The sequence below is a fragment of the Xiphophorus maculatus genome, chromosome 12 (genome assembly GCF_002775205.1).
Source record: "Xiphophorus maculatus strain JP 163 A chromosome 12, X_maculatus-5.0-male, whole genome shotgun sequence".
NCBI lineage: Eukaryota > Metazoa > Chordata > Actinopteri > Cyprinodontiformes > Poeciliidae > Xiphophorus > Xiphophorus maculatus.
In genome coordinates, this window is record NC_036454.1 from 10,235,141 (window position 1) to 10,261,668 (window position 26,528).

General features: G+C 40.2%; 1 protein-coding gene across 2 annotated transcripts; it reads right to left on the reverse strand.

The window, feature by feature from the left end:
* Positions 1-865: 865 nt before the first annotated feature.
* LOC102224818 (A disintegrin and metalloproteinase with thrombospondin motifs 12) lies at positions 866-25,912 on the reverse strand. 2 transcript variants are annotated; one of them, XM_023343965.1, is made up of 24 exons: positions 24,635-25,912; positions 24,190-24,554; positions 17,393-17,609; positions 17,073-17,281; positions 16,888-16,971; positions 16,254-16,378; positions 15,997-16,146; positions 15,019-15,162; positions 14,396-14,540; positions 14,219-14,311; positions 13,951-14,096; positions 13,703-13,872; positions 12,727-12,860; positions 12,458-12,578; positions 10,429-10,673; positions 8,942-9,083; positions 8,739-8,865; positions 7,944-8,154; positions 6,695-7,813; positions 5,781-5,933; positions 5,420-5,596; positions 4,747-4,893; positions 4,521-4,674; positions 866-3,913 (listed from the first exon to the last, which is right to left on the reverse strand). In XM_023343965.1, exons 1-24 carry the CDS (start codon positions 24,744-24,746, stop codon positions 3,786-3,788), a joined length of 4,818 nt encoding a protein of 1,605 aa, XP_023199733.1. In that variant the 5' UTR covers positions 24,747-25,912; the 3' UTR covers positions 866-3,785. The 2 variants fall into 2 exon arrangements, with proteins under 2 accessions (XP_023199733.1, XP_014324044.1); XM_014468558.2 differs by having other exon boundaries at positions 17,432-17,609; positions 24,635-25,911.
* Between the last annotated feature and the right edge of the window lie 616 nt (positions 25,913-26,528).

Genomic DNA, 26,528 nt, shown 5'->3' on the forward strand with positions numbered 1-26,528 from the left:
GTTCAAAGCTTTAAAGGGGCAGTATACAGGAGATGTTTTTAGAAAATCTACAACTAATAAAATACACATTTATGCGGCATAATCAAAAAAACACAACAACTTGGCTTCAGAGTGCTGAAGTTGTGCTGCCCCAGCTTTTAAGAGTAATTTTATGACCATTCGGGGCTTTGTAGAGAACAAGCTCACAGTTGTTTATAAAACAGCTCAAATATGGCTTTTCAAGTCAAGTGAATTTGAGTGAAAAGAGCAATTTTTATTTGTCATTCAGAGTACTTGGTTAATGAAACACAAAGATGTGGGCATGGGTCATGCAGCTGGGTGGCATTTGCTTCATCATGACAACATGCAGACACATCCTGCACACACACCATTGGCTTTTAAGACAAGACGCTCCCCTTTGACCCAGTATCGTGTTTCTCCTTCCATTAGTGCTGACTAACTCTTGGTCTCTGGCTTGAATGACAGGAGCACGGAGCAGGGCAAGGTTCTTTCGTGTCAAGTTATCTGGCACAGACGAGCCCAGGAAAATCTGGGCCGGCTGAACACGATCCCTGAAACAGAGCTGCTGATTCAGGTGTTACACATGCATCAGCAGCATGCCGGCACTCTGAGGCAACAATGACTTTAAAGATTCAAAACAAATAAATAAATTAATGCAAATAAAAATCACAAAGCAAACGGCTACAATGGAAATGATGAGGCAGATTCGTTGATAAGTGGATATTTTTATGATTATACCCCGGTAGCTACATTGGTCAAAATATAAACAGCATATTATGTAAAACATATTTAAATGAAAAAAAATAAAATCAGTAAAAGGAGAACACAACTAATAAAATTATTTTAAAAAAAGTTTATTTCATGTATTTCATTTACAAAAAGTGTTATGTCAAACCTTTTCATCACAGTTATCAATGAAGACATGCAAAACGAATACACTCTATTGCCAAAAGTAATTGCTTGCCCATCCAAATCATTAAGTTTAATGTTCCAGGTGAATAAAATCCAGCACCTTGGCATGTAGACTACAAACATTTGTGAAATGGGTCGCTCTAAGGAGTTCAGTGAATTCCTCCACAGAATCTCAAGAGGATTACACCTGTGTTTCCTCCCATAAATTCACTATAGTCAACTGTTAATGGTATTTTCACAAATTGGGAATGACAACAACTCAGCTACAAAGTGGTAGGTCACACAAAAACAATCAGAGTGGGATCAGTGGATGATGATTTGCAGAGTTTGCAGAGGTTACCAACTTGGAGCAGTCAGCAGCTGCAGTCCTCCAGACTTAATGAAGCCTTCAGATTGGCTTCATGGAATGAGTTTTCATGGGCGAACAGCTGCAGCCAAGCGTTACATCACCAAATGCAAAGTACAGTGCCAGGTGCAGAGGTGTAAAGCAGTATAAAAAAAAAAATCATTCTTTGAAGTGACAAACCATGCCTCTTTGTTGAGCAAGCCAACTGGTGAGTCTAGCCAAGAGAACGGTATTTGCTTGAGTGTATTTTGCAAAGTGTGACTAAGAGGATTTTTTTTTTTCAGAATTGAGGTTTGAGCTCTTAGCTCCAAAGGCAAGGAACTCTTAATGCTTCAACATACAAAGGAATTTTTGGGCAATGCTCCGTACTTTCTAGAAATGGGTTCTTTTTGTACCAACATGACAAAGCAAACTCTGTAAAGACATAGATAAGTGAGCTAAATGAGGAACATGCACATGGAACTGATCTTAACCCAACAGATCAAGTCAGTACCACAGTGCAGACCACTGTGGTACTGACTAGTTACGAAAGTGCCTGACCAAAAGAATGTGCTCTGTGAACACTCCTAGCCCCTGTGGAAAGCCTTTTCAGAATTAAAGTTGCAGCTGACATCATTTTAAACCTTTTGGATTTGGAGTGGGATGTGACTCAAGTTTATAAGTGTGAAGACAGACAAGAGAACAATTTTGGCAAAGAAGTGTATGAGTGGAGATGGGACACAGTGTGAACAATGACGTTTTCTCATCTTGCCTCATGTTTGTCCAAGCCTCTTTCACTCACAACTTGAAGTGAAAGAAACAAAGAGCAGCGAAGGAAAGGAACTGAAGATGTACAACTTGGTAATTTCACATAATCACAAGTGCCATCTTAAGAGGGACCTGAGAGGGATGACCTGCAACACCTCTGTCTTAGTTTTAAAAGGGTACAACAAGTCTGAGAGGAGATTGTTGCATTCTGCAGCTGATTTATTAATCTTTGACAATTAGAAAAAAAAAGGCCTATAAAAAGTTTTATATAAACACACAGTCAGTGCTGGCTCTGAGAAAAACAAAACATAACAAAAACTAATCCAAGTGTTAAAAAATGCTGACATCCATCCAAACAATGTTGGAATGACAGAAAATCTTAATGTACATTCTGTTTTTACCAGTTCATTAAAAAACATTAGGTATTAGTTGTGAATCATCAGCAGCCTAATTTTAAAAGCACCTTTATTAAGCTGTAAAAGCACCTTTGACCCAGAAATGCATGTTAACACATAACGAGGCATGGGCCGGCTGTCTGTATTGAGGCCTTCCAAGGTTATAAAAAGTTACTGTTTATAATACTTCAAATGTTGTTCCTGCCACTTAGAACCATTTTATTGGCCAGAGGAAGCGCAAGAGTTGCCAACATTTTTTCTGGCTGCATGGAGCATAAAGAAGCCCAATTGTTTCTACACACAAATACTCAGCTAACCGAAAGAAAGCTGGTACACTTTTCTGTACAAACAAGAAAGGATACATTTGACAGCTGGGAAATTTATGCTGTTGTGAAAAACTTTTCACAGCAGGATTAGTGACGCGTCTGCAGTGATGCAAGTCCTTTACTGGTCTGTCCTGGTGAAAAGAGAGCTGAGCCTCAATTTACCAGTAGATGGATATTCCTACCCTGATCTGTGATCACAAGCTCTGGGTAGTGAAAGAATGAGAACCCAGATACAAACAGCCAAAACAAGGTCTGGGTATGGTCAGCTAAGAGGAATTCAGAGTAGAGCTGCTGCTCCACCACATCAAATGGATCCAGTTGAGGTGACTTCTTGCACCTGGATGACTCCCTGGTGAGGTATTCTGGGCACAGCTCAGTGGGATGAGACCCAGAGGAAGACCCAGGACACACTAGAAGTACCATGTTTCCTAGCAGGCCTGGAGACACCTTGGGATTGGCCCAGGTGGCTGTATGTTTTTATTGTCACTGTGGGCATTTTCTACACACCTTTCAGGAAGGAACAGTTTTACTTTTAGTAAGTAATGCTGTTTTGAAGCTACCATTGGCTAGCTATGAGCAGCATCTTTGTTAAGAATCTGACTGCAGGCTGGCTACATGATCAGATGCCCTGACTAATTAACCAACCAAAATCAGCTTATTTTCTATTGTTAGAAGAAGAAATTAACAAACCTAAATTATGTTCTACCTTTTGATTTTTGTGTAAATATAAACTTGTGTAATTTATTTTGTGAGATTGTTATACCAGCCCATGCCTATGCATAATCTCATTTCCCCCTGGTCTCATGCTCAAATATATTTCTGAAGTTTTGCAAGCACTTTGGCTTTTTGTATTATCTGGTTTTTATCCAAAAGTTTTACTACAGTAAATTAAGAAGAACTGAACATGGTAGAAAAAAACAACAAAAGAAATGCAGTGACCACTGAGACAGTCAGTTTGGCTTGCTGAAGTTGCCATTAGCACCGTGGTTTCTCAGTCTGTGGATGGCGGTTGTTTCGTACCAGTATTTCATGAACAGAGGGTAGGTTGTGTTGCAGTCATTATGAGTCCAGTCTTGGTAGCGCCCTGCAGGTGAAGCAACACTGTCTTTGAACCGACCGAAGCATACAGCGACCCAACAGCTTCAGCTTGTCACAGAAGCGGGAGGACATGGTGTTTTTTCTGCAAACTGAACAGACAGAAACCAAAACAAAACCTGAAGTCCAATACATAAACACATTTGCCCTGACATAAGGAAAGGAATGTAACCACACAATTGGGCCGACGGGTCGCGGCCTGATGAAGCTAAAATTGGCCAGGTCTGGTTATCAGCTGATTTCTCAGTGAATCTCTAATGATAAACAAAGATTAGTAAGCAGTTTGAATTAAAGAAGTTGATCATACCATTTTTCATTCAGAACCTCGTGTCTCCTGGTCTTCTCTGAAAGTGTACCGTGATGCTCTGCATATTTGCTGATTTTTGTACAGCACAATACCTACAGTACAAGTCCAATGCTACTTGACATAGTATCACCTGCATTTGCACAGCAGTCGATACAGACGTGTCTTAATTTCCTTGGCACTGATTAGCTGTAGTTAGACCAAAGGTATAAAATAAAGCATGTCACTAAAGTTTTATCAGCACTAAACGCCGGCTTTGGAGAATTGTTACCTTCACAATGTGAAATTGAGGTGTGAATGTGTGCATGCACAATGGGTGTGAGAACACAATCTGCTTTTCCAATCAAGCTCTTTCACCACCAGAGGAGCACAGGAACACGCTCACGCATACAAACCTGAGTTTTTCTTGCATTCCTGCATGTTGCATTTCCTGAGTGTTTCTGGTTTAGAAATCTTCTCACAAAAGCGGTTTGGCAAAACGGCCAAATCCTGATCGCTCAAGCAGTTGACTGCGCGCTGCTGTTGACCCTCTCCACAGCTCACAGAGCACTAGAAATAAGAGTAGTAAGTTAGAAAAAAATCAAACATCTAAACCTTAATTGTGGGTCAGCAGAGACTGACCTCCCCCCAGTCTTCGGTTTTCCAGTGCATGCAAGGCTTTAGACTGCACAGTTCAGTGTCGTTTGGCCTGGACGTGGGGCTGCAGCGATGAGGTTCGGGGCAGTACACCAGTCGCTCCCTAATGCCTTCACCACAGCTGCCAGAGCACTGGGGACAGCAAGCATTACTGCTTTATTTTTAGATTGTTTCTCCAAACAGACCCCTTGCTCACACAGAAAGCATTGCAAAATTGTTGACAGTAACACAAGGATATTCTTTGATCTAAACCATTGTGTTGGAGCTCTGGGTGTATGTTTGGGTTTGCTGTAGTGCTGAATTGTGGAACTCTGCCACAATTTTAAGTGTTTTACAGTCTCTTAGCAGGTTTTCTTTGATTGTCCTGTTTATTTGACCAGCTTCTCTGTCCCTCCCCTGAAGAAAATTATCTCCACAGCTTGATGTTGCACCGTATTTCACTGTGGGGATAATGTTTTCACGGGGAGCTAATAGGATTTCAAACTCATGAAACTCTTACCTCAGAGTTAATTAAGGATAAAAAAATATTTCAGATAGTCACTTTAACGCCAAAATAAATAAAAATGCAATGTCTACAAGCATAAGCAGCATAGATAATGTGCCTAAATATGCCCTGCTATGTTTAATAACATACAAAATGAATGTATGATTGTCCTACCAGTCCCCAGGGTGACACAGTCCAGTTCATACAGGGCTTTTGGGGGCAACCCAGGGCGCTTAGGGGTCTGCTGGACACAATCTGACAGTGGAAAGGTCTGAGTGGACGTTTACTCTGAGAATCAACACACTGAATGTCACGGTGCCTCCTTCTCACAGACCCACAGCTTTCCGGACACTGTGGAGAGAATTCCAACATAACAAGCGCCGAACAAAACTATGCGAGTTAAAACAGAGACAAGACAGTTTTTTGTATTTCTTCAGTGACAGAGAATAATTAATAATTGATGTATTCTAGTATTAATTGTAATTAACAAGTAAACTGTGTGACTATCAGTTTCCTGACATCTAAAGTTGCTGACCTTGCTCCAGCTGCCAGTTTGCCAGGTAGCGCATGGTTGCAGATGACATGTTCGTGCAGGCTCAGGTCTCTTCATGTTGGCACAGTCCTCATCATTCTCTGAACTGCACACCACGGTTCTCCATAAAGCTCCAATCCCACATGTTGTTGAGCACTGGACAGAAATGAGTATCATCTTTAAAAAATAATATGTTCATGCTTAGCACAACATTAAAGCATTACACTTAATGTCAGTGTTTCTGTGGAAATAAAAACATCAATCATACATTTTAATGGAACATATTAGATCTTTGGACATCCTTCTTTTTAATCTATAATTATTTAATGGCATGGACATGAATGTGCCATTATATGTTGGTTTGGCCCACAAACTAGTGTACTGAAAGCTACTTGATCTGCTTTAATATCTTTTTTTATTTTGTAATGTCTTTACTCTGGAAAGTTCTTCCAATTCCACTTTAGGAACATTTCCAAGAACTGTTGTAGATTTTTGGTGGAATTTTGGTGGATCTACCAGGATAAAAACATTTAACAAAGTAGAAATGCATGCCTGAAAATATTTCTGCTGCAGAAATGGTACTTTTCATTCAGTGTGAAGCTTTTTGAAGGTAAGATGCTAAGCATTGTCGATTGGTTTAATTTTCTTAGCAGTATTTTATGTGTCACTATTTTTCATCCCAGTTTAAATTTCTCTACAGTTTATACTTTCTGTTAATTAAACTGTGTGAATTTTAAATCTGCTTTAGGTTATATGCAAAAACAGAGTGAGAAGAATACATCTTGAGGGTGTAGAATAATTAAGTTTCAGTGGATAGATGTTCAGGGTAGCATCATGGAAATATCTTTAATGTAAACGTTTACTGGAATGATGTTTTGCAGACCGAGACAAATAGTTTGAAATATATCTTTACACACCTCACTCCAGTTTCCAACAACCCAAAATACATCCATGCTAAGTGGTTCTCTGGCCATCAGGTTTCTTTGGTCACTCGTGGAACTGCTCTGCTGACTCCTTGGTTGCTGGTTTTGGCTCTTGATGTGGCTTCCTTTGGACCTGGGTGTTTTTTTAGCATGAACAGTTTGAGTGGTTTTCTTGGTTGTTGCAGGGAAGCTCTTCAGGTTCATTAATGCCACATGAGGTGGAGCTGCAGTGGTGGATGGTTTTCTTACAGTTGTTACAGGAACTTGCATTGTTTTGAAGATAGTTTTTGAAAGACCCGGGCCAAACTTATACATGGGAGTGGTTAGAGGAGCACGTTGTGTCCATGGGCGGTATGATTTAACATTTGAGGTGGTGTTGATGTTGGGTAAGTGGTGGGTTGTCCTTGAACATGTGTCAGTACTGGTAAGAGAGAATGGCAAAGCAGTTGTGGGTGGCATTCTAGTTATATGCTTGGTAAGAGGACGTGCTTGTGGTTTTGGTGTGGTTGTCTGAAGACGAGTCGTTAGAGAGGTTACAGTGGTGAAAAAGTCCAGGTCAATAATTTTCTCTTCTTGTTTCGTCTTGTCCTCAACGATGTAATCATATCCTGGGGAGTACAGGACCCCATCCTCAGTACTTCCCTCCTCTGTGTCTACATTTTCCTCCTCTCCAACACTTGTTTTCTTTTCTTTATTAGCGGAACTTGATTTATTAGGATAAACTTTCCTCTTTGCATTTTTCATTTTCCTCATCAGAACACTAAAGTCATGATCCTCTGAGACTATAATTTCAGTAAATGCAACTTGAGGGCTTAAAGTGGATTTTGTGGTGGCAGTTGTAGTTTCTTTGGTGGTTGTTGTAGGCACAGCTGTGGAGCTTATAGGTGAGAATGATGTTGAGCCAGGATGTTTAGTAGAGGGAGTTTTATTTGGGTAAATGCGGCGATACACAGGGGGAAGCCCAGGTCGTCTGTGAAGACTTGAGTTTGGGCAGCTCTGCAAAGCACACAGTGATTTGGACCTAGGTTTGGTCGAGAGGTCACAGCTCTTCTTTGGCACCAATGTGCAAGACACGGTGCGTGAGCGAACTCCTCCTCCACATGTGACGGGGCACTAAAAGCACAATGAAAACAATATCAAGCTGGTGGAGATTCTTGCAGTGAAAGTCTTTTATTGGTAAAACTGAGGTTAAGAAACAAGCGGCTACCCAGAAGAAGACAAGCTACCCTTAAAAAAGGCTTACTTCCTCCCAGTTGCCAACAGCCCATTCCTGCCCACATGGCACATCTCTGTTGCACGGCACCACAGGTTTTGGTTTAAGCAGATGCTTGCATTCCACAGGGTGGAGTACTCTCTCCTCCCCTGAAACAGTGCGGACACAAAGAACGGTTCTCTTCCTCAATCCTGTTGATCCACATGTTTCTGTACAATGCTGCCAACCACCAACCCACCACCTAAGAGCCAGAGGATAGAACAACAAGGTAAGAAAAAATATTCTTACCAATCACATGGAGCTCAAATTATCTTTTTAGAAAATAAGCATGTACAAGTATTGGTTGTAATGTTCCTCTTTGCACAAACACTTTATAAAAATGTTGTCAATAATGTTGAAAATATTTTAACTTTTAGTTTGTATACATGGTGCCTCATTAAAGAATCTGAAATTTTAAATAAAAAAAATAATTTATGTTCCTAAATAATTGTTATGATTAGCTTAAAAAACAGAGAAAATGTACAAAGTAGCTATCATTTTTTGGACATTATATATATATACAGTACAGACCAAAGGTTTGGACACACCTTCTCATTGAATTCAATGAGAAAGTGTTTCCAAACTTTTGGTGTGTACTGTATATATATTGTATACCCTAAACTACAGAAAATATAAACGTTTATATCAACATAGATCTTTGAGTTGTGAAACTGTTATGGTTGCTGTTCACAGGTAAAAGTTGAAATCTTGGTTATGCAACAAAAATGGTTGATTTTAACTGCAGAAAATCTACAATGTAGTGTGAGGATGTCAGAGACTACACACCTTGCAGGACATTCCATATTTTTACATTTGCGGTGTCGGTCCTCTGGACGGCTATCTGGGCCACACAGAGACTCGTCCACGACGCCCACATCTGTTTCAAAGCACAGCACTGGCTGGTGCTGCTCTCCTAAGGACAAAATCATTTCTAATTTAGTATATTTTATTGGCAAAACAAAAGCAAGATGTTTCAAAATGAGCCAAACCTAGGCCACAGGTGGTGCTGCAGTCGGTCCAGGCTCCGTGTCTCCAGCTGTAAGTGGGATCAGGGACCTCATTTTCTATAAATTTTGTCTTCTTGACGGTGTATTCTATCTTTATACCTGGATTCTTCTCCTGAAACAACAACTATAAAAAAAACATAATGCAATCAAATAATTCACATTCTTCTCCAACTGATTTTTCATTAGAGCTTTAATTTGGACGCTTATAGATTTCTGTTTTTACTTTCTTGTCACACTTCTGTGTTTCAAATATTCAAATGAATGGGACTAATATGACAACCTCATTGAAGAGCAGATGAGAAAAAGTCACTGAAATGTATCAATCTGGAAAGTGTTACAAATGCTATTTTTATGGCTTTGGCTCTCCAGGAAATTACAGTAAGAGCTTTTATCCACAAATGAGAAAAACAAATATGGAACATCAAAATGTCACCAATGACTCATTCAGGTCACACCGCAATCAAGAACAACATCTGAAACAATGTTTGTTTTGGGTATGGTCACTGTTCATGCAATGAGTAAGAACCAAAAATGGCATTGATTGAGAGAAGATAAAACTAATCAATAAAAAAAAGAAAAAAAAAACACAGTAGACTCCTCTCACAGCTTCTAAAAACACAATGATCAACAAGACTTTTGTGAACATATTCTTTGAACTGACGAGGCAAACATCTGTTTTACATCTGTGGCATGTGTCATTTCAGAAAAAGATAATCAAACTAATAGAAAAACATGGTGGTGGTGGTATGATGGTGTGGGCTCCGTCAGGACCCTACTGACTTTCAATCAGAAAAACCTGAAAAGGAATATTCTGCTATCACTTTGCAACCCTGTGGAATTGGATCATTTACCAGAACAAATCACCTAGAGCAGACCAGCAAGTTCATCTCTGAATGACAAAAAAAAAGGATTGTGTAGTGGTCTAGTCAAAGCCCAGTCTGATTGATTCATTTTGGCCCTGAACAGGCCATTCATGCTCAAAAACCTCTTTAATTTAGTGAAAAATTGGCCAAAATTAACCCAAATCCATGTTAAAAACTCACTGCCAGGTATTGCAAACCTGGTAAGTGAGTATGTCACAGACAGTTATCATAATTAGGCAGTAATTACTTTTTTTTTGTATTTAATGTGGTTATATTTATCTGAAATTAAAATTGGTGTGATCTAGACCGATACAAAAAATAAATACACAGAAGAAATCTGTAAAGGGGATAAATGCTTTTTCACAGCACTGATTGTGTTTTCCTTCATTTTATTTAATAAAAATTAATGACCAAGGACTATTTTGTGGTGGGACTCAATTCAGTTTGATTAGAAAGTGAACTACAAATACAAATTAACTCAGTTTTATCCTCTATAAACAGGACTCTTTTTACGGATGAAGTGGCACAACGCTGATTATACTAAAACTTCTGAACAACTGAAAAAAACAGTTGTTTTCATTCACTCCTATGAAAGGGACAACCTACCTGGAGCAAGACTGGCTGCTTAGTAGGTCCAGGTGCAGTGAGGTTCTCCATGTCTCCACTGCGCTCATAGTAGAACGTCGTCCCACCTGCCTCGTACTCGCCGTTCCACTGGATGATGAAGTTCCCGTTGAGGAAGTACTCGCCTGACCCCACACTTCTGAGGGCCAGGAAGTTTCCTGCCTCCTCGGCTTCCCTCACCAGAATGTCCCGGGCGCCCTCTGGTATCACCCCCATGTCCACGTACCCTGGGAGAGTCGGGAGGGGAATCAGAGTCGCACTGAGGTAATGGGATGGCCCACCATGGCAGCTGCCACGCTCACACCCAGACTTTCAGACACCTTCTCTCTGATGTTTAACCCGGGTGGGCTCGGTGTACATGGATGCCTGGCATGTGTGACTGAATGTGTGCTTATTCGGCACAGAGGGGGTGGGCTGGAGGTGGGGGTGCACTGCCCTGTCTCTGTTTTTTATTGCGTGGGGATGGGAGGTGGGTGGTTTGGGGGAGGACGAAAGCAGCAATGAGTGGGTCTGTGCAGTTTAATGATGTTTGTGGGAAGGTGTGGGTGTGCGTGTGTGTGTGTGTTTGTAAAAGGAGGTGGGGGGGATGCTTGCCCTCGGTGTGAGCCTTTTGAAGTCTCACACATCTGGGCCGGTTATCTGGAAGCGATGCAACGTGCAGCAAACACACACACAGAAAGAAAGAGAGATTGCAGGGAGGAAGGCGGGAAGGAGGAGAGTTTTTATTGTTTTAGGGCCTCTTTCACTATGAATCTGTCTTCACGGTATGTTGATTTAGCGGGTGCTTCTCCAAGTGCAATAAAACCAGACAAAGATGTGTATCTTCAGACAAACATGGGCTTGCATGCATGGACACTTACATCTCAGCACAACAGGACAAACAGCTGCAAAGTGTGGACGAGGTTGCTGCCATGGCAATAAGGAACTGTAGAAGGCTGATGCACTGCCCTGAAATGACTTATGTGCCTGGAGACATAAATTTAAATTCTGTGCTTTTTCACACTCATCTTAGTAGGTCCATCAAAGCTTCTTTTCATTAGCAGTCTGTCTGCTTTGTGTTAATAATTTTATAATCATACAGACTCCCTCAGTTGGATACAGCACCTGGCCAAAATGTTCACACAACACATTTTGCCATGTTGCGATCGCAAACTTGAATATGTTTTATTTTGATTTTAAATGATAGGCCAAAACAAAGTAGTGCATAATTATGATGTAAAAGGGAAACTATATATGGAAAAAAACTTTTCCATACAAAAACAAAATCACCTTGTAGAGATGGCTGTATTTTAAGGCATTGTCTGACTATGCTGAGCCATCTATCTCTACAAGCTCAGTCAGATTAGCAGCAGTGGCGCTTGTCCTGCTGAAATGTGAACATTCACCTACTCTCAAGTCTTTTGCCGAAATTGTCATAGCTGAAGAAATGAATCATCACAGCATAATGCTGCTACCCCAATGTTTTACCAAGGCGATTGATATGTAGGTAAATCGCCTACATTTGTGTAGCGTTTTAAGTCAGAGGACTCCAAAGCCCTTTGGCTCAGTCATTCACCCATTGAATCGGCACCACCTGGCCCACTGACCACCATAAGCTTGAGGTATTGTCTAATAGCAGGCTGCTATTTTAAGATGCTCCATGACTTTCTACATGATTTGTCTGCTGTATTCTTTGGTCTTCATGAGTATTTGTCCACTAATATTCTCTGACAGCTGCATCCATACTGAAAATGATTTAGGAGATATCTGAAGACAATTGATTGCATTTCATTTTATTTATTTGTATCAAAGCAAAGGGGAGTAAATACAAATCTGAAAACAACTTTTTATATTTTTCTACCATTTTTGTATACTTTTTCTTTGACTCTACAATGCTCTACTTTGTCTGGATTTTCTACCCTAGCCCTAACCCTTAAATCCTAATAAAAGAATCTTGTAACCTGACAAAATACAAAAAAGTTCAAGAGGCATGAATAATTTTGCAAAGCACTGCGATTGGCGTTTCACTCACCAAAACCTTCTTGTTCATCATATGTCTTATAAACCGTCTCACAGCTTGTGCCGTCGCCCAGACAGACCCCACAGCGATCCTCCACTGCGTTTGAGTCAATACCAAAGTCACAGCCAACCTCCTACACACAAACACACAAATCACAGCACAGTGGAAGTTTCCACGGAGGATCTTCTCCCTCTGTCAGTGTAGTTACTCTGCAGTGTGTCATTATCCCGCTCCAATATAACCCTCCCAGTGCCTACTGGTCTCTTACCCAGGCACACTACCTTGCACACTCCGTTAACACAGATGTTTCTGGACTTGTTGTTCATGAAGCACGGGGTCCCGTCGGTCACCGCATCAAGCATCTTCTCCGAAAAATAGTCACTAACTGGTCGGCAGTGAAGTTCACAGGGATTTACTGAGGATGAGCATAAAAGAAAATGAATCAGGTTAATTTATTTATTGACTTTTTTCCTCATTACTTTTACTTATTATCATTTATTGCTACTGTTATTATCACTATAATTTTATGCCATACAAATTACTATATGTATAGAGATAAACTTTAAAATTGCACTACAAGGCATAATGCGAAACATAAAATGATTTAACTGTCCAATAGATTAATACGGTGATGTCCAAAGTCAGTCCTCAGGGGCTGATATCCTGCCTGTTTGAGTTCCCTCTTTGGTTCAACACAGGTGAATTAAATGATGATTTAACAGTCCTCTCCAGGAAAAGACGAATCTAAAACTGACAGGACACTGACCCTCAAGGACCGAAGCTGGACATCCATGGTTTAATAGATATAACTGTAAATTTATGTATAATATAAGTTTACTCAATTTGGTTTTTCTGGTCTTCACCCCCCAAAATAGTAAACAAGTAAGATTTAATTCCAAAGAAATGTTGAGAGACTAAAACATAATTACCCGAAATTAAAGTAATCCAGCTTTATTTTCCATCTCTTATTAAAGAGCTGACATGAAAAACTCATCTGATAATACTGCTAAAATTGAATTTGTTTTGTATAAATTGACAACGACTATGATAACCATTTCATATCGACAAACTGCCATAAAAACCCAACAGAATTGGAGTGCAGATGCCGCTTGAATGACAAACTTTCAAGGGTTAATGTTGCCCCCTATTGATTAATACTAAGAACTGCATCTATTGTTGAATTACGTTATGAAACAGAAAATGTAAAAAATAAAATAAAATAAAATACCCAGTCTGTTCGAGGGTTTCATCACTTACATGGGTTAACAACTGGGATCCACTGGTAGAGCTGGTTGTGATACGGCACTGTGTCAAACTCACTGCACAGCATCCCTCTGAAGGACGGCTTCTCATTCTGACAAGGTTTGGTGTTGCAGGTCCGGTAACGTTTCCTTTCTCCAGTGCAATACTTTCCTCCAAATTCAGGTCTGTTGGACAACAGTATATTTTGAATCAACCACACAAAGGATTAAAGAAAAAAAAGGAGGTCCAGAGTAAGTTCTTACTTGGGATTGTTACATTCCCTCTCTGCAGACTGAACTCCAGTTCCACAAGTCCTGGAGCAGTAGGACCATTTACCCCAAGGCCCCCAGCCTCCATTCACAGTCTCTGGCAGTTTACCCACAATTACACACTCTCCAGAAATGCACCACTAAGTAAGAAAAAAATAATACCAAGATTATTTAAAATCACTTGAGGTGTTTTTGAGAGGTTAACTACCCCCTCCACTTGTAAATGAAACCCTGGCATAGCTAAGCTTATAACGCCGTTTACCTTGTCTGGTCCACAGCGAGTACCATCTATAGGCGAGTCCAATTTGGATCTACAGCTACCATTCACTGAACACCAAAGAATCTGGCAAACATTCTGAAATAAAAAGGCAAAAATCAACATCAGTAACGTCTGTTTTCTGAAGAATTTAATGTATAGTTTAATTTGAGCAAGACTTACATCCACCTCTGGACAGAAAGTAGCATTTGGACCGTACTGGAGCTGGCACTGATGATGGGTGGTGTAGCGGACGCCAAGACGGGCCAGAGGTGTAGTCAGGTCTCTCTTGGAAGGACGGTCATCCACACAGAAACCCCAGCCACGACTAAGGCAAATAAAAATGCATATGAGGTCAGTCATTTTGTTTGGGAGAAGAAGTAAATGATTTCTGCACATACAAATATGCCCACAAACCTTCTCATCTGACTATGCTGAAGCTGAAAAAACATATTCTAAGATTTAATCAGAATTATCTACTTCATCTTTAGCACAATTCTTCTAAAGAATTCTAGAGTTTTAATCTCCCGTGTCCCCTGTAATCATCGTCATTTTGTTTGTTCTTCTTTCTCGTCTCAAATGCCATAAAGTTGTGTTTTTATGGCTTGACTTCCATCATGCATACAATATCAGCACCAACACATTCAGGTCATCCAGGAGTACTATGGACCCAGTAAGAGACGTAAATGCTTCTTCAGAAAATTTACTTGCCCCACAAGAAGGAAAATGAAAAGAAAATAAATAAATTCTTGTCAGCACTTCTAAGTGAGTGGTTTTAGAATAATGAAGTTCTGATTCTGCCTTACTCGAGGAAGCGTGTGATGTACTCTTTGGAGCAGGACGACCAAGTAAGAGGCGAACTGTCATACATCAGTTGTCTTGACATTATGAACGGGTGTTTTGTTCCCACCTCACAGTCATTCCCTTGGCCGTCATGATGAATCCCAAAACTGCAATGAATCACAAATTAACACAACTTAAATGAAGACTGCAAAGGCTTTTATACAAAGGCTTTGCTTGTTTATCGTATTTATGTGGCAATGATCTCATTACAGAGTATACCAGGAAGCTTATGTAAGACAAGACAAATCTAATAATGGACAGAGCTTTAATTTGGACTGATTTATAGGAAAACTAAGGAACAATGAGTGGAGAACTATATTCAAAACAAGAAATATATTTATAGGATCAGAGGAACAAATGCAAAGAAAGAAATATTCATGCAATTTTAAAACAAGTAGAGTTCTAAGATATGACAGAAATTAACTTTCTCCTTTAATGGGAAAGTACTGTTTCAAGCCCAAATTTAAAGGAGACAACATTTTCTGCACATTTTAGGTTTTTCAGTGAGCTGTTCATAAATGGTGCCCTAATTTTTAGTTATAGTCCCAATGATATTGTAATGCTTAATTTTCAGCAATATGAGAATCATTTGGATGCAAAATAAAACTGGCCTGGGGATATTGTCTTGAGAAAGTCCACATGTAATCTTTGTTTTCTCAAATTTATTGTTATACTACATAAATGTTATATTTTTCAGCAATTTGATTAATGAGAAGTCTTTTTCTCTTTTTCTCATTTATTTATTGTACATCCTAACAATTATCTGTCAATAAGCTGACTTTCTAACTGGGAATCATCCTTTAGAAAAAAAAACAGTGTACAGCACTCTTGTTTAACCATGCCTTCATGTCTAGTGAAAAAATACTGTTAACTACATATTGGTACTTTTTTCTTGTGATGATTCTCTGTTTGGTACTTTACAGGCATTAAAATTGCACTACCTGTGGCCCATTTCATGAGCAACAGTGAAGGCGACAGGCAGTCCTGAATCCTCGTTGATGTTGCAGCTGCGGTGGGGTTGACACATCCCAGATAGATGAGAGAGACCCAGAGTCTCACATGGCTGGTTCATTCCTGCACAAATATCTTTCCTTTAGAGGGAAACAAATGTGAAAAATTATTACACATACCACCTCACTTCACATAGGGAACATGTACAGAGCCACTGTGACTTAAAGGCAAGACTTCTGACACTTGCCTTGTGATCAGAACAGCCAGATCGTGGTGAGCTGGGTGAGTGTCACTCTGTGGATTCAGGTTTTTCTGCCACGCACAGAAACTGGACAGAGTAGTGTCTGCATGGTGAGCAATCTTCAATCCTTTCTGTAGCAAAGACGAGAGTTTGACCAACAAATCACCACATTTTAAACTCTTTTTGACGTTTTCCATTTGTAAGTAACAAGAAAAGCCAAAGGATTATTTACACATTATTTATTTAGTATTGTCAACATTTTTGACAATACTACTCACAGCTCAGTTCACACAGGCAAAGTTTAATAAAATCATTATTTATTAAATGTCAAAGAAAATTCATCCATCCATCAATCAACAATAAATCCCAATAAATATGTTGTCTGTGATTTTGTACATATCTATTATTTGTCCTCAACCCTCTGCTGTTTTGCTGCACATTACTCCCTTTTGGATGGTTGTTTCAGCAGGTCTTCAAGGAGCGGGCCACCTGCCCTCTCTCTTTTAAAGTATTACACTCAGTGATGAGTGAACTAGAGTTAAGCACGTGACATAAAGTCCTCTTGCTTAATAATGTAAGCACTTATCAAAAAATCACAAAAGCATAGTTGAATATTTGGAAAACTTTGGATTATTTTTACCTCTTCTCCTTGAAGCAGAATGAGGCGCACCAAGATGACATGGATGGCATTTCCAATACTGGCATCATGAAATATTCCAGCAACCTGTCAGCATAAAAATTATCCGTGACGATAAAAAAAAACAGCCTGTGCAGTCATGCAAAACATGTAATCAGCTTAAACGGAAGAAAAAAATAGTTCTTTACCATGTTCATGATGGTGAAAATATAGGACTCAACATTGTCGCTGCCATGGTATTCGATGAGTTTGGAGTCAGCCACCACCATGGTCTCCACCCATCGCTCTCGGCTGACTGAGCGCTGCGAGCGGGGCTGAGACTGAGCCTCCCCCCTCTGCTGCTCCCTCTCCCATTCCTCCCTCTCTTTTTCCACCTGGTGAGAGTCACTTGGAGCATCTAAAGCACGCATAATGAAACACATAGCTTAGAGCACACTTATCCTAGGTTGACTCAGGTGCAGGCTGAGCACAAAAAAGGAAGAAAACTCATTTACAATTTCACACACACCTGCAGTTGTATATTCACACATTGAGTGAAAGGACACACCTTGAACTCCACAGGGGCTGGGAGTGTGTTTGGACTCCAGGCTGCGTTTTTGTCTGTGCTTTTCCTCAGTAGATCTTGGATAGACAACGTGTGGTTCTGGAGTCCCTGCAGGATCACTGGGCAATTTCTGGGCAGGTTCGATGAAGAAATGCCCCTCCGGCAGGGAAAAGAATCCTCTCTGCAGCAAGAGAAAAAAAAAAAAGAAGAAGAAAAACCACGACAGCGTGGCAAGCTTGGGCTCAGATCATTCATTGAGATGACTCACATATCCCAATGTGCAAAGCAAGCAATGCTTAAATAGCTCTTTTTGGAGCATGTTCAACTGTTTAACAAAAGGACTAGAGAAAAACCTGTGTCAAAGTCTCATTTTCATACACTGATGCAGAACTCTGGTAGAGATGCCAAACAAATCATCATCAACTACAAAGTTTCACTGAAAGCCAGGAGGGCAGATGATCCCCATCTTAAAAACCTGTAGAAACAACCAGCCCACATTATTTCCATCTGGCTGAAATCTGTCATTAGCCAGCAGATCAGAATATGAACCTTTTTCTTCTCCTCGGGCAACAATGCAACAACTCCTTCGAAAGTATGTTGTACATGTTCTTACAGGTAGAGGCTATTTAAACAGAGACACAAATTACTCCTGCAAACAAACAATAACATGAAGAAATTGATTCGACATAGCGGCCCATTTCTTTTAGCCACACTTCAAAAAAGGAAAGAGTACATGACATGGCAAATGAGGCAGGTGTGCTCTGATCCTCATACGTTGACAACAAGAACATAGCAGCTCATTGAAACATCCTTAGAAATAGCCACTGTTATGGTCATTTGGGGTTTGAGTTTAAGTTTTCCTTTATGTTTTGCACTGCATGAAAGGTATCCACATAAATGTGAATTTCCATGGAAGTTCAGGTAATGGCTGAAATTTTAAAACTTCTCCAGCAGATCAGATGGAAATGACCAGGAATTGACGTAAAATTTGTGTTTCAACTGTTTAAGAACTCAAAAACAATGACAGGTCCCCTCCTGCAGTGCTAGACCATCCACTTTTTTTTAATCCTACTGGAAAAAGAAACAATTAATAATTCTTAATGAGAAAATCAACAGAGAGAAGAAAGTCTTTATCAACAAAGATGAAAGCCAAATCATTCTATTTTTTAATGTCATAAACTTCTTGGACTTGTTTTCTTGCTCCTCGTCTAACCAGCTGTTCCAGCACTGCTCAGCTTTCTAGGTCATTTTAAAAGTTATACATGTGTTTCTTGGAAGAAGAGGCAAAAGAAATGGGAGGATGCTCCTTCAGCAGTCTGTACAGCTATGACTCTGTATCCCACTGCTGCGTTCACAGAGTTCAGAAACTAGAAGTCGACACTCCCTTTGGAATGAAAAGATTTCTCCATCTGCTACACTAAATCCAAAAATGTAGGTTTCCACATGTACTGTAACAGATGCTCTGCTGGATGCAGCTGAACTGCTCTGTAGTGGTTTCACTCAAAAACACAAAGCCGATGAAAAATGTCTGTTTATGCTGGAGGTTTAGGTTATTTTTCTATAATAATATTAATGCTGAAGCATGGTTTCTTCAGCAGCAACTCAGAGTGTGGGCCTTCAGCCAAACATCCCACAGTTGTGGTGGACTCATCTCCAAAGCATGCTGGCTGATATGTCTACACTCAGTAGGAAAAGTTTCCCACAGGCTCTGTGCAGCAAATGCTCAGCTGACTGAGCAGTTCCTCTATATCTCGCCCAAACACTCTGTGTGACAGTAATAACAGATATTCTTATCTCAGCTGTATGGGCTGAACACCCGACAAAATATTATTGGAAGTCATGTGAATAATATAAACTGCATTACAACAGTGTATTTTATGTTAAAGACTTACACACGGACACAAAGAGAAGAATTGTCAAGTGGAAATACAAGGAAAAAGGGCTTCCCAATTATTATGAAAATGTAATCTAAAAAATGCAGCATGCAGTTACATTTAGCCCCACCGCAATCATTAGTAGAACCAGATTTCACTGCAGTTACAGTTTGGGTTGTGTCTTTACCAGCTTTACACATCTAGAAATTGAAATTTCTGCACATTCTTCTTTTGAAAAAAGATCAAGCTCAGAGTGTAGAAGGAGAACATCTTAACATTGATTTTTACATATTACCACAGATTTTTGTTGTGGTTTAAGCTGCGATACATTGTGATTTCTGGCCCATTTCCAACCAATTTCAATGTTTGCATGTGTACCCAACATGTTGGATTTCTTTAACTTTCTTTCAACAATGACTTTTTTCACCACTCTCCTGTAGAGGCCAGATTTCTAGTGTGCATTACTTATAGTTTTCTAGTCAACACAAGATGAACTTTGAATCTCTACAGTTCCTCCAAAGGTGTCATGAGCCTCTTGACTACTTCACTAATTAACACCTGATGATTAAAGTGGACAGTCATACATTTGTGCATTAATTGCATTAATAGTTTTCCCTGTACTCCATTTCCTAATTACATATGGAAGAGTCGTTAAGTCCAGAAGATTTTCTAATAATCTTGCTTTAAACTTTTTTAAAACTTTATTTCAGACCTGAACCCTTGTTTGGCAGTGACTGTGATCATCTCCTGGTCCTGCTCCCTGAGTCCCAGCAGACAAAGGCAGGTGGTGGTCTGCAGAGCAACCAGTAAGGAATGCTACAAAGAGACACATTAAGAAGTCAGACTGCTCTTCTGCATGATGTGCATGAAACATCCAGGCATAGTCACTCTGCCTGCACTGGGTGTTTATAGTGTTAATGGTGATCTTTAAATTACTATACTGTACACAGATCCTTTGTGATCTTTCTGATCTTCATGCACAGACAACCTGAAGCCATGTTAGCAAAGTCTTTATTTTCTGTTTCACCATACATGGAGAAATGCTTCGCTGCAACTCAGAATCCTGAATGTTCTGTCAACTTGGACAGGATTTCACTTTCCCCTTTCCAACCTCTGTTCATTAATCCCTTTCCTCTGACCTGAAAGGAAGCGTGGTGTTTGGGTGTGAGGTGCCAGAGCCATAGGAGGTTACCATAACATGGATCTGTGCTCTAAATACACCAGCCATGTGGAACTGCTTTACCCCTGTTTCCTGCTTCTGTGGGCTAGAATTGGCCGAGCGGACCTGAAATAGAGTGGCTGCCGTAATGCAAACTGTGTCTTCAGTAGAGATTAAATGGGACACAAGGAGAGGTGGGGGCTGATGGTGCTCTTTACTGTAACATGATGAAGCACAAACTTGCACTTATTGAAGGTAGATTAAGGGCTGCACCCAACAAATTTGCCTCTGCATTCCTCGAAGTTCAAAGTATAATTAAGGGGTGAGAGATAATTTTTGGAGGTCAAAAACCTGGCTGGCATTTTTCATTTGCATAAATGCAGGGAATTTTTCATTTAGGTGAGGAAAATAATGTTTAATAAGTCTGAGCTTGCATGTACTTGCCTTGTGCATTGCCTGTGGGCATGAAAAAATACTCCTCTGAGTTCCCAACAAAAGCAGCTAAAACAGATTAGCTTATTCTCAGTTCAACAATGTGGTTCAAGTGTCCAGCAAGAGTAAGGGGGACCTGCATGATGCAAATACACACAGTTTTAGAGTAAGTATAGCTGAGTTAGCAGCAGTAAAACTTTGTCCGTTTGAACTGCAGAGCAATTAAGTCTCCAGCCAGACGCAGGATGCTAAAATGACAGGATGTACTGTAGAGGTGTTAATATAGTAGCTTGGGCTATGATGTGGCTTCACACCACTAAGGAACCGTGATCCAGTTATGTTGCCAGCTTTATACATTGCAGACATTTTCAAACATTCATTATTACCCAGAGGAACTGAATGTGAGAAGGTACTACTCCAAAAGACAGACTGTATTTTCTTCAGTCTGCTCACTGGTTCAAACTTCAGTTTAGGTCATGTGTGATTGAAAGAGGTCACAGTCCTGAGAATTAACAGCAAATTAGTTTGGGTTGTTTGTTCATGACGTTTGCACTTTTTTTCCCAATACTGACAAAGATACACATGTTGAAATCAGTAAAAAATATATATCATTTTTTTGCTGGTTAGTCAGCAGCTGCAGAGCAACCATTCTTCATGGTAAACATACAATCTATGAGGTTTCTGCAAATGTCAATTTTGGGGGGGTAGAGAGAGGAAATTATATTATTTTTTTTACAGTCAACTTCTCTTTTCTTTGTTGAGCAAATGTGTTGTGACCATTGTAGCTGTTTGCTAGAATTCAGTAGAGCATTATTTTCTCATCTTCCTGATAGATGTCTTTCCAGGTTTACAGCAACTAGATATAAGAAAACCTTAATAATATGACGAACGGAAATTGTAATGCACAACATAAGTAAGCTGATAATTAATCACCTTTTATGAGCAGAAAAACTAATTTATGTTTGACCCACAGTTCACCGGTCAGTGCTGATCAAGGTAAATCTGGCTCACTGATTGGTGCATCGCTGGTCTTTATTGTTCCCTCTTGTCTAACAGTGACACACTAGACTGTAGACAGGAAGTGTCATTGTAATTCTCTATAAAACAAAAACAATAACTTAAAGAGCTCAGTGTAGAAGCTGACAACTTGACTATTAGAACAACTTGAATTTTAAAAAAGTGGAATAAAGAAAAATCCTAAATTACTGTGATATGTGTCATTGTTCTTTTACCTGTCATCATAAATGTCTACCCAGTGCCAGATAAGTAAAGATCCCCATTTCCATGTATCCAGTTTCTCTGACTCATGAGGTTGAATGGCCTCCTTGCCACTGGCAGGACTTTTCTCTCACATCTGTCTGGCGGAGTCTTGGTGTTTGATGGTTTCTGTGTGCTTTCAGCTGCTATAAACTTTTACCCACAGTTCTGTACAGTGCAATACATCAACCTGCAGCAGGTTAAGGATGACAACAAGAACATTCGGTTTTGTACAAAGAGTACTTTAAACACTGCAAGACCAGAGAGGCCAAATTTAACATTACGTAAGGAATCCTTTTCCTTGGAGGAAGATGAAAAGTGGGTCAAAGATATAAATTTTCCAGGCTCTTGTCAGCATTTCAGTCTCATTATGAGTCATGTGTGACAAATTAAGAAATACAAGTCAGGGAGACATAACACAATTTACACAAGCGTAAGTAACAGAGAAGTACTTGGAAGAGGAATTCATGTTGTGACACAATCGAGCAATACACTCACACTAAGGCACACTTCAATATGAGAAGTTAGAACATCACTTTTTCCCACAAACCAAATGTTCATGTTCTTCATTCACGCTCTTCATGGTGAGTATTCATGAGCACTCATGGTGAGTAAAGGTTTTACAAAGTATATTTGATACATAAATCTATCTTGTGATTCCTGTCAACGTTTTATGGAATATTATTCCTAGTAATCTGCTGTCCAGCTGGCTTTTTCATCTGAGTGGAAACACTACAGCCAAAGTAAGTAACCTGCTTCTTTTTCCATGTGAAAGACGCAGGTTTTCCTGGGTTTCTGTCACACCTTATTTTCCATGCAATAAAATATGCCAGAAGCTGTTACAGAAGCCCTATTCCAAGCACAGAACAAAGAGACACTGCATGCTCAGATGGAGTTCATGAAGACATTCTGCAAGTACAGACAGCGGCAATAAGAGTGTATGAACGCTAAAGGGTGCCGGTGAAAAGGAAAAGATGTGAAGCAGCAGCAGTCAGTGAGTCTGCAGAACAGACCTTCTGCAAATAGTGTCAGGAAGGCTTTGAAGAGCAAACCAACAAATACAACACTGTCAGATAGAGGAGTCTGCTGGCTGCCTGGGGCACATATCTGCTTAGAGTAGGTGTGAGCTGGTTACTTGCAACAAGGAATGCTGGGTTTTAAAAAGTGACACGTCCAAAACCTCCAACATTTCTCATCATATGTTCCTCCAACCCATCAATTTTCTTCCAGTGAGCCAAGATCAGGTCACAGAGGTAACAAGTTCAGGAGGAGAACCAACACACCCCTTATTCTGGCTGATTCTGGGTAAGCCTAAAGAAATTACCATTCCTTTGCTGCCTTCTGGGTCTGCTTCAGGTACTTTAATGGGTCCATAAATTGTTTTATTTTTTTACTAGATTCTTTCTTTACCACCACAGTCCAGAGTAGTGCCTGCATTACTGCAGACAAAATCCCAATCCATTTGTCCACCTCCTAGTCCATGCCATCATCACTTGTGAACAAGTCACCTTAGGCATATCAAGATACTTGATCTTCTCATCTGCTAGGGGCACAGACTGACCCCCGACCTAAAGGGGCAGTGCACCCTTTTCTATTTGAGAATCATTCAAAACAACATATCTTGCTTTGGGACATCACACTATTTCTACAATTTAAAGTCCTTTTAATTACATGCCAAAAGTGCACCAGTGGGGCACATATAGCAGTGCAGCACTCATTATAACCTACCTTTGGCTGCACACTGCTTATCAACTGGTTGAAAAAAGGCAACTGCAGCTTTTTATGGTTACAAAATGGAACCTGAACCAACAACATCAATCATTTAAAACAGGCAACACTGTTTTAAAACTTCAATTGACAAGTTCTGACTGCAGTCCGGACACTTCTGTAATCAGATATCAGCTAGCTGTACCTGTGTTAAATATTTTCTATTTGAATAAAACTAACTAGACCACATTTTTTCCTCTGATGAATGAAACTGGGCTTAAAATAAACTATTTTTTGTCCTATATAGTCAGTAAAATAAAAGGACTTCCTACCAGTCCTTTGCAGGTGCTGATGGCAGCCGTTCCTTTAACATCAGGGGCTTCCACCGTGCCAAGAAGGTGGCAGGAGTTCCCCTCAGACAGGACAGGCTCTGCCCTGCTGGCACTGCCATTCCTCCTCTCCAGGACGTATTCGGTTGACAGCAGGTGGTGGTTTTTGGTCAAATTGAACATTAAGGCTCGACCATTGTAGTTGAGCTTGTAGTAGACCTGTCCCTCTGGAGAAAGGGACCGCAGTGCACGCCTGGATCTCCCGGTCTTGAAATGGTGAGACACGGAGTGGGAGATAAACTCACCGTCAGCGCTGATTCTCACGGGATGGACGATGGATGGATCCGAGCCAGACTGGGACAAATGACCTACAGAATAGTAAAGTAAACTGTTGAATGCACTCTGCAGAGATTTGCACAAAAAGTTGCTTCCATGCAACCACACTGACCTTTCTCGTTGGAGAGGGAGAGGAGTCTGGCAGATAGCTCATCGTGGCCCGCTGCCAACATGAAAACAAAGTGCAGCCGAAAGAGAAGCGAGCACTCCAGCGAACATAGCATATTTCATAAGAACCAAAGTGGAAACCCAGGAGAAGAGTCATCTGCATCGGAGAGCCAGGCTGGTTGGAGGAGTCGACCTCTTCGATCCTGCACTGCTCCGGGTCATGACATGAACAGGCTCAGATTCCGGTTGTGGAGAGGGACACGCTCCGAGGAAGACTGGCAGCCCGATCGGGGTTTTAGGGGAGAGAAAGCTCCCTTCTCGGTGGAGGACGGAGGAGGAGGAGGAGGAGTATCTACTTTCCTCACAGGAGCGTGGGGGAAGCAGAGGAAGAGGGTTCCCTCGTTTGAATGGACCAGGTCTGCTTCTTCCCTCCTGTCCAGACATGTCTGTTGATGCAGCAGCGCATCTTCAACACGTGTCAACGCTCAAGCAAATGAGTTGGATCATTAAGGCGCCAACGTGCAACATGCAGATTTTAAGTTTTATTTAAATTGCCTTAAAGAGCGCTAACCTGAAACTATGCAGAGAGAGAATACAAGATTAAAAATATGTTAAAATTCTTTTATAATACGCTAAAATCCGAGCATCATGCTTTGTCAACACTAGTAAATCCTGAAATATTTGACAAGTATCACAGCTTGTAAACATTTTCACACCAAGCTAAAGGCTTTTTATATTTGCTTGGGGGGATTTTCTTCCATTGTTACATAAGGTTCATAAGGCACAACCTGTGCAAACGCATGCATTTTGAAATTCTAGCACAAACATTTCTTGAGTACAAGTTTCAGTATTTTCTTGAGAAGCATTGCCGAATGCATGTTCTCAATAGTTCTATGAGACATTTATTTATTTCCTGATATAAACTAGCAAAATTGATTGTTCCAGATTAAAAAAAGAAAGAAAAAAAATGTGTCCTCTGTCATCTCAAACCCTCAGTTGGTGGTTGCAGATATTCGTGCTGAATCAGGTCCTGTTGGAGATTTCTTGTTGAAGAGGAGTTCTCTTCACTGTTGCTAAATGCATGCTAAGTATGAGGGATTATTGTAGAGTTAAAAGTGAGCGATTGTCCACTGTAGCAACAAGCTTGTTTGGGAGGAGGACTTGCTGCAAAATAAGTGGCTCAATTCATTCGGCCTAAAGTTCTGTGATATAAATCTTTTTAGTAATTTGCTAAATTAACCAAACTTGCTTGCTGCTTTATGACTAGGATTGAACTGGAAAGCATGCAAATGCATTTGAGTCTGTTTGCAGCATTGGAATCACGCTTCTATGTTTCTGTATATAAATTAAATTTTTTGTCTAAAAAAATGTGACAAAAAATTTGGATTCATAGTGCATCCAAATTTTGCCAATCCAAAGCACTATAAATGTGCTTTATAGTGCTTTGGATTGGCACTATAAACGTAATCTGAATTGAACTGAATTAAAGGCTTTGTTCAGTTGTACTGTCTGAAGGCTGTAATCCCCTTCAATACTCATACTGCTGTAGGTCAGCTTGTGTGATTTATTTGTGGCTCAAAAGCCACAGACATGACACACTGCCTCCTGCATGGTCTCACTCTATGACAAACACAAAGGCAGACAATACAGTCAGCTCATAAATCTGCAACCTGAGGCAGCACTCTCTGTCTGTTTATTTATTCTTCCAAAGTACAAAAGAAGTTTGCCTATGAGTTTGTGGTTATGGACCTACCACAGACTTATCTCAACGTTGTTGCAATTTGGCTGTGGCTCAATTGTGAGTAAAGAAGGATCTGAACACATTTTGGACTGGTATTTTGAAGAAAAAGATGTGAAAATGCTTTCTTACAAAATTGCTTCATAGAGTAGAAAGAAAG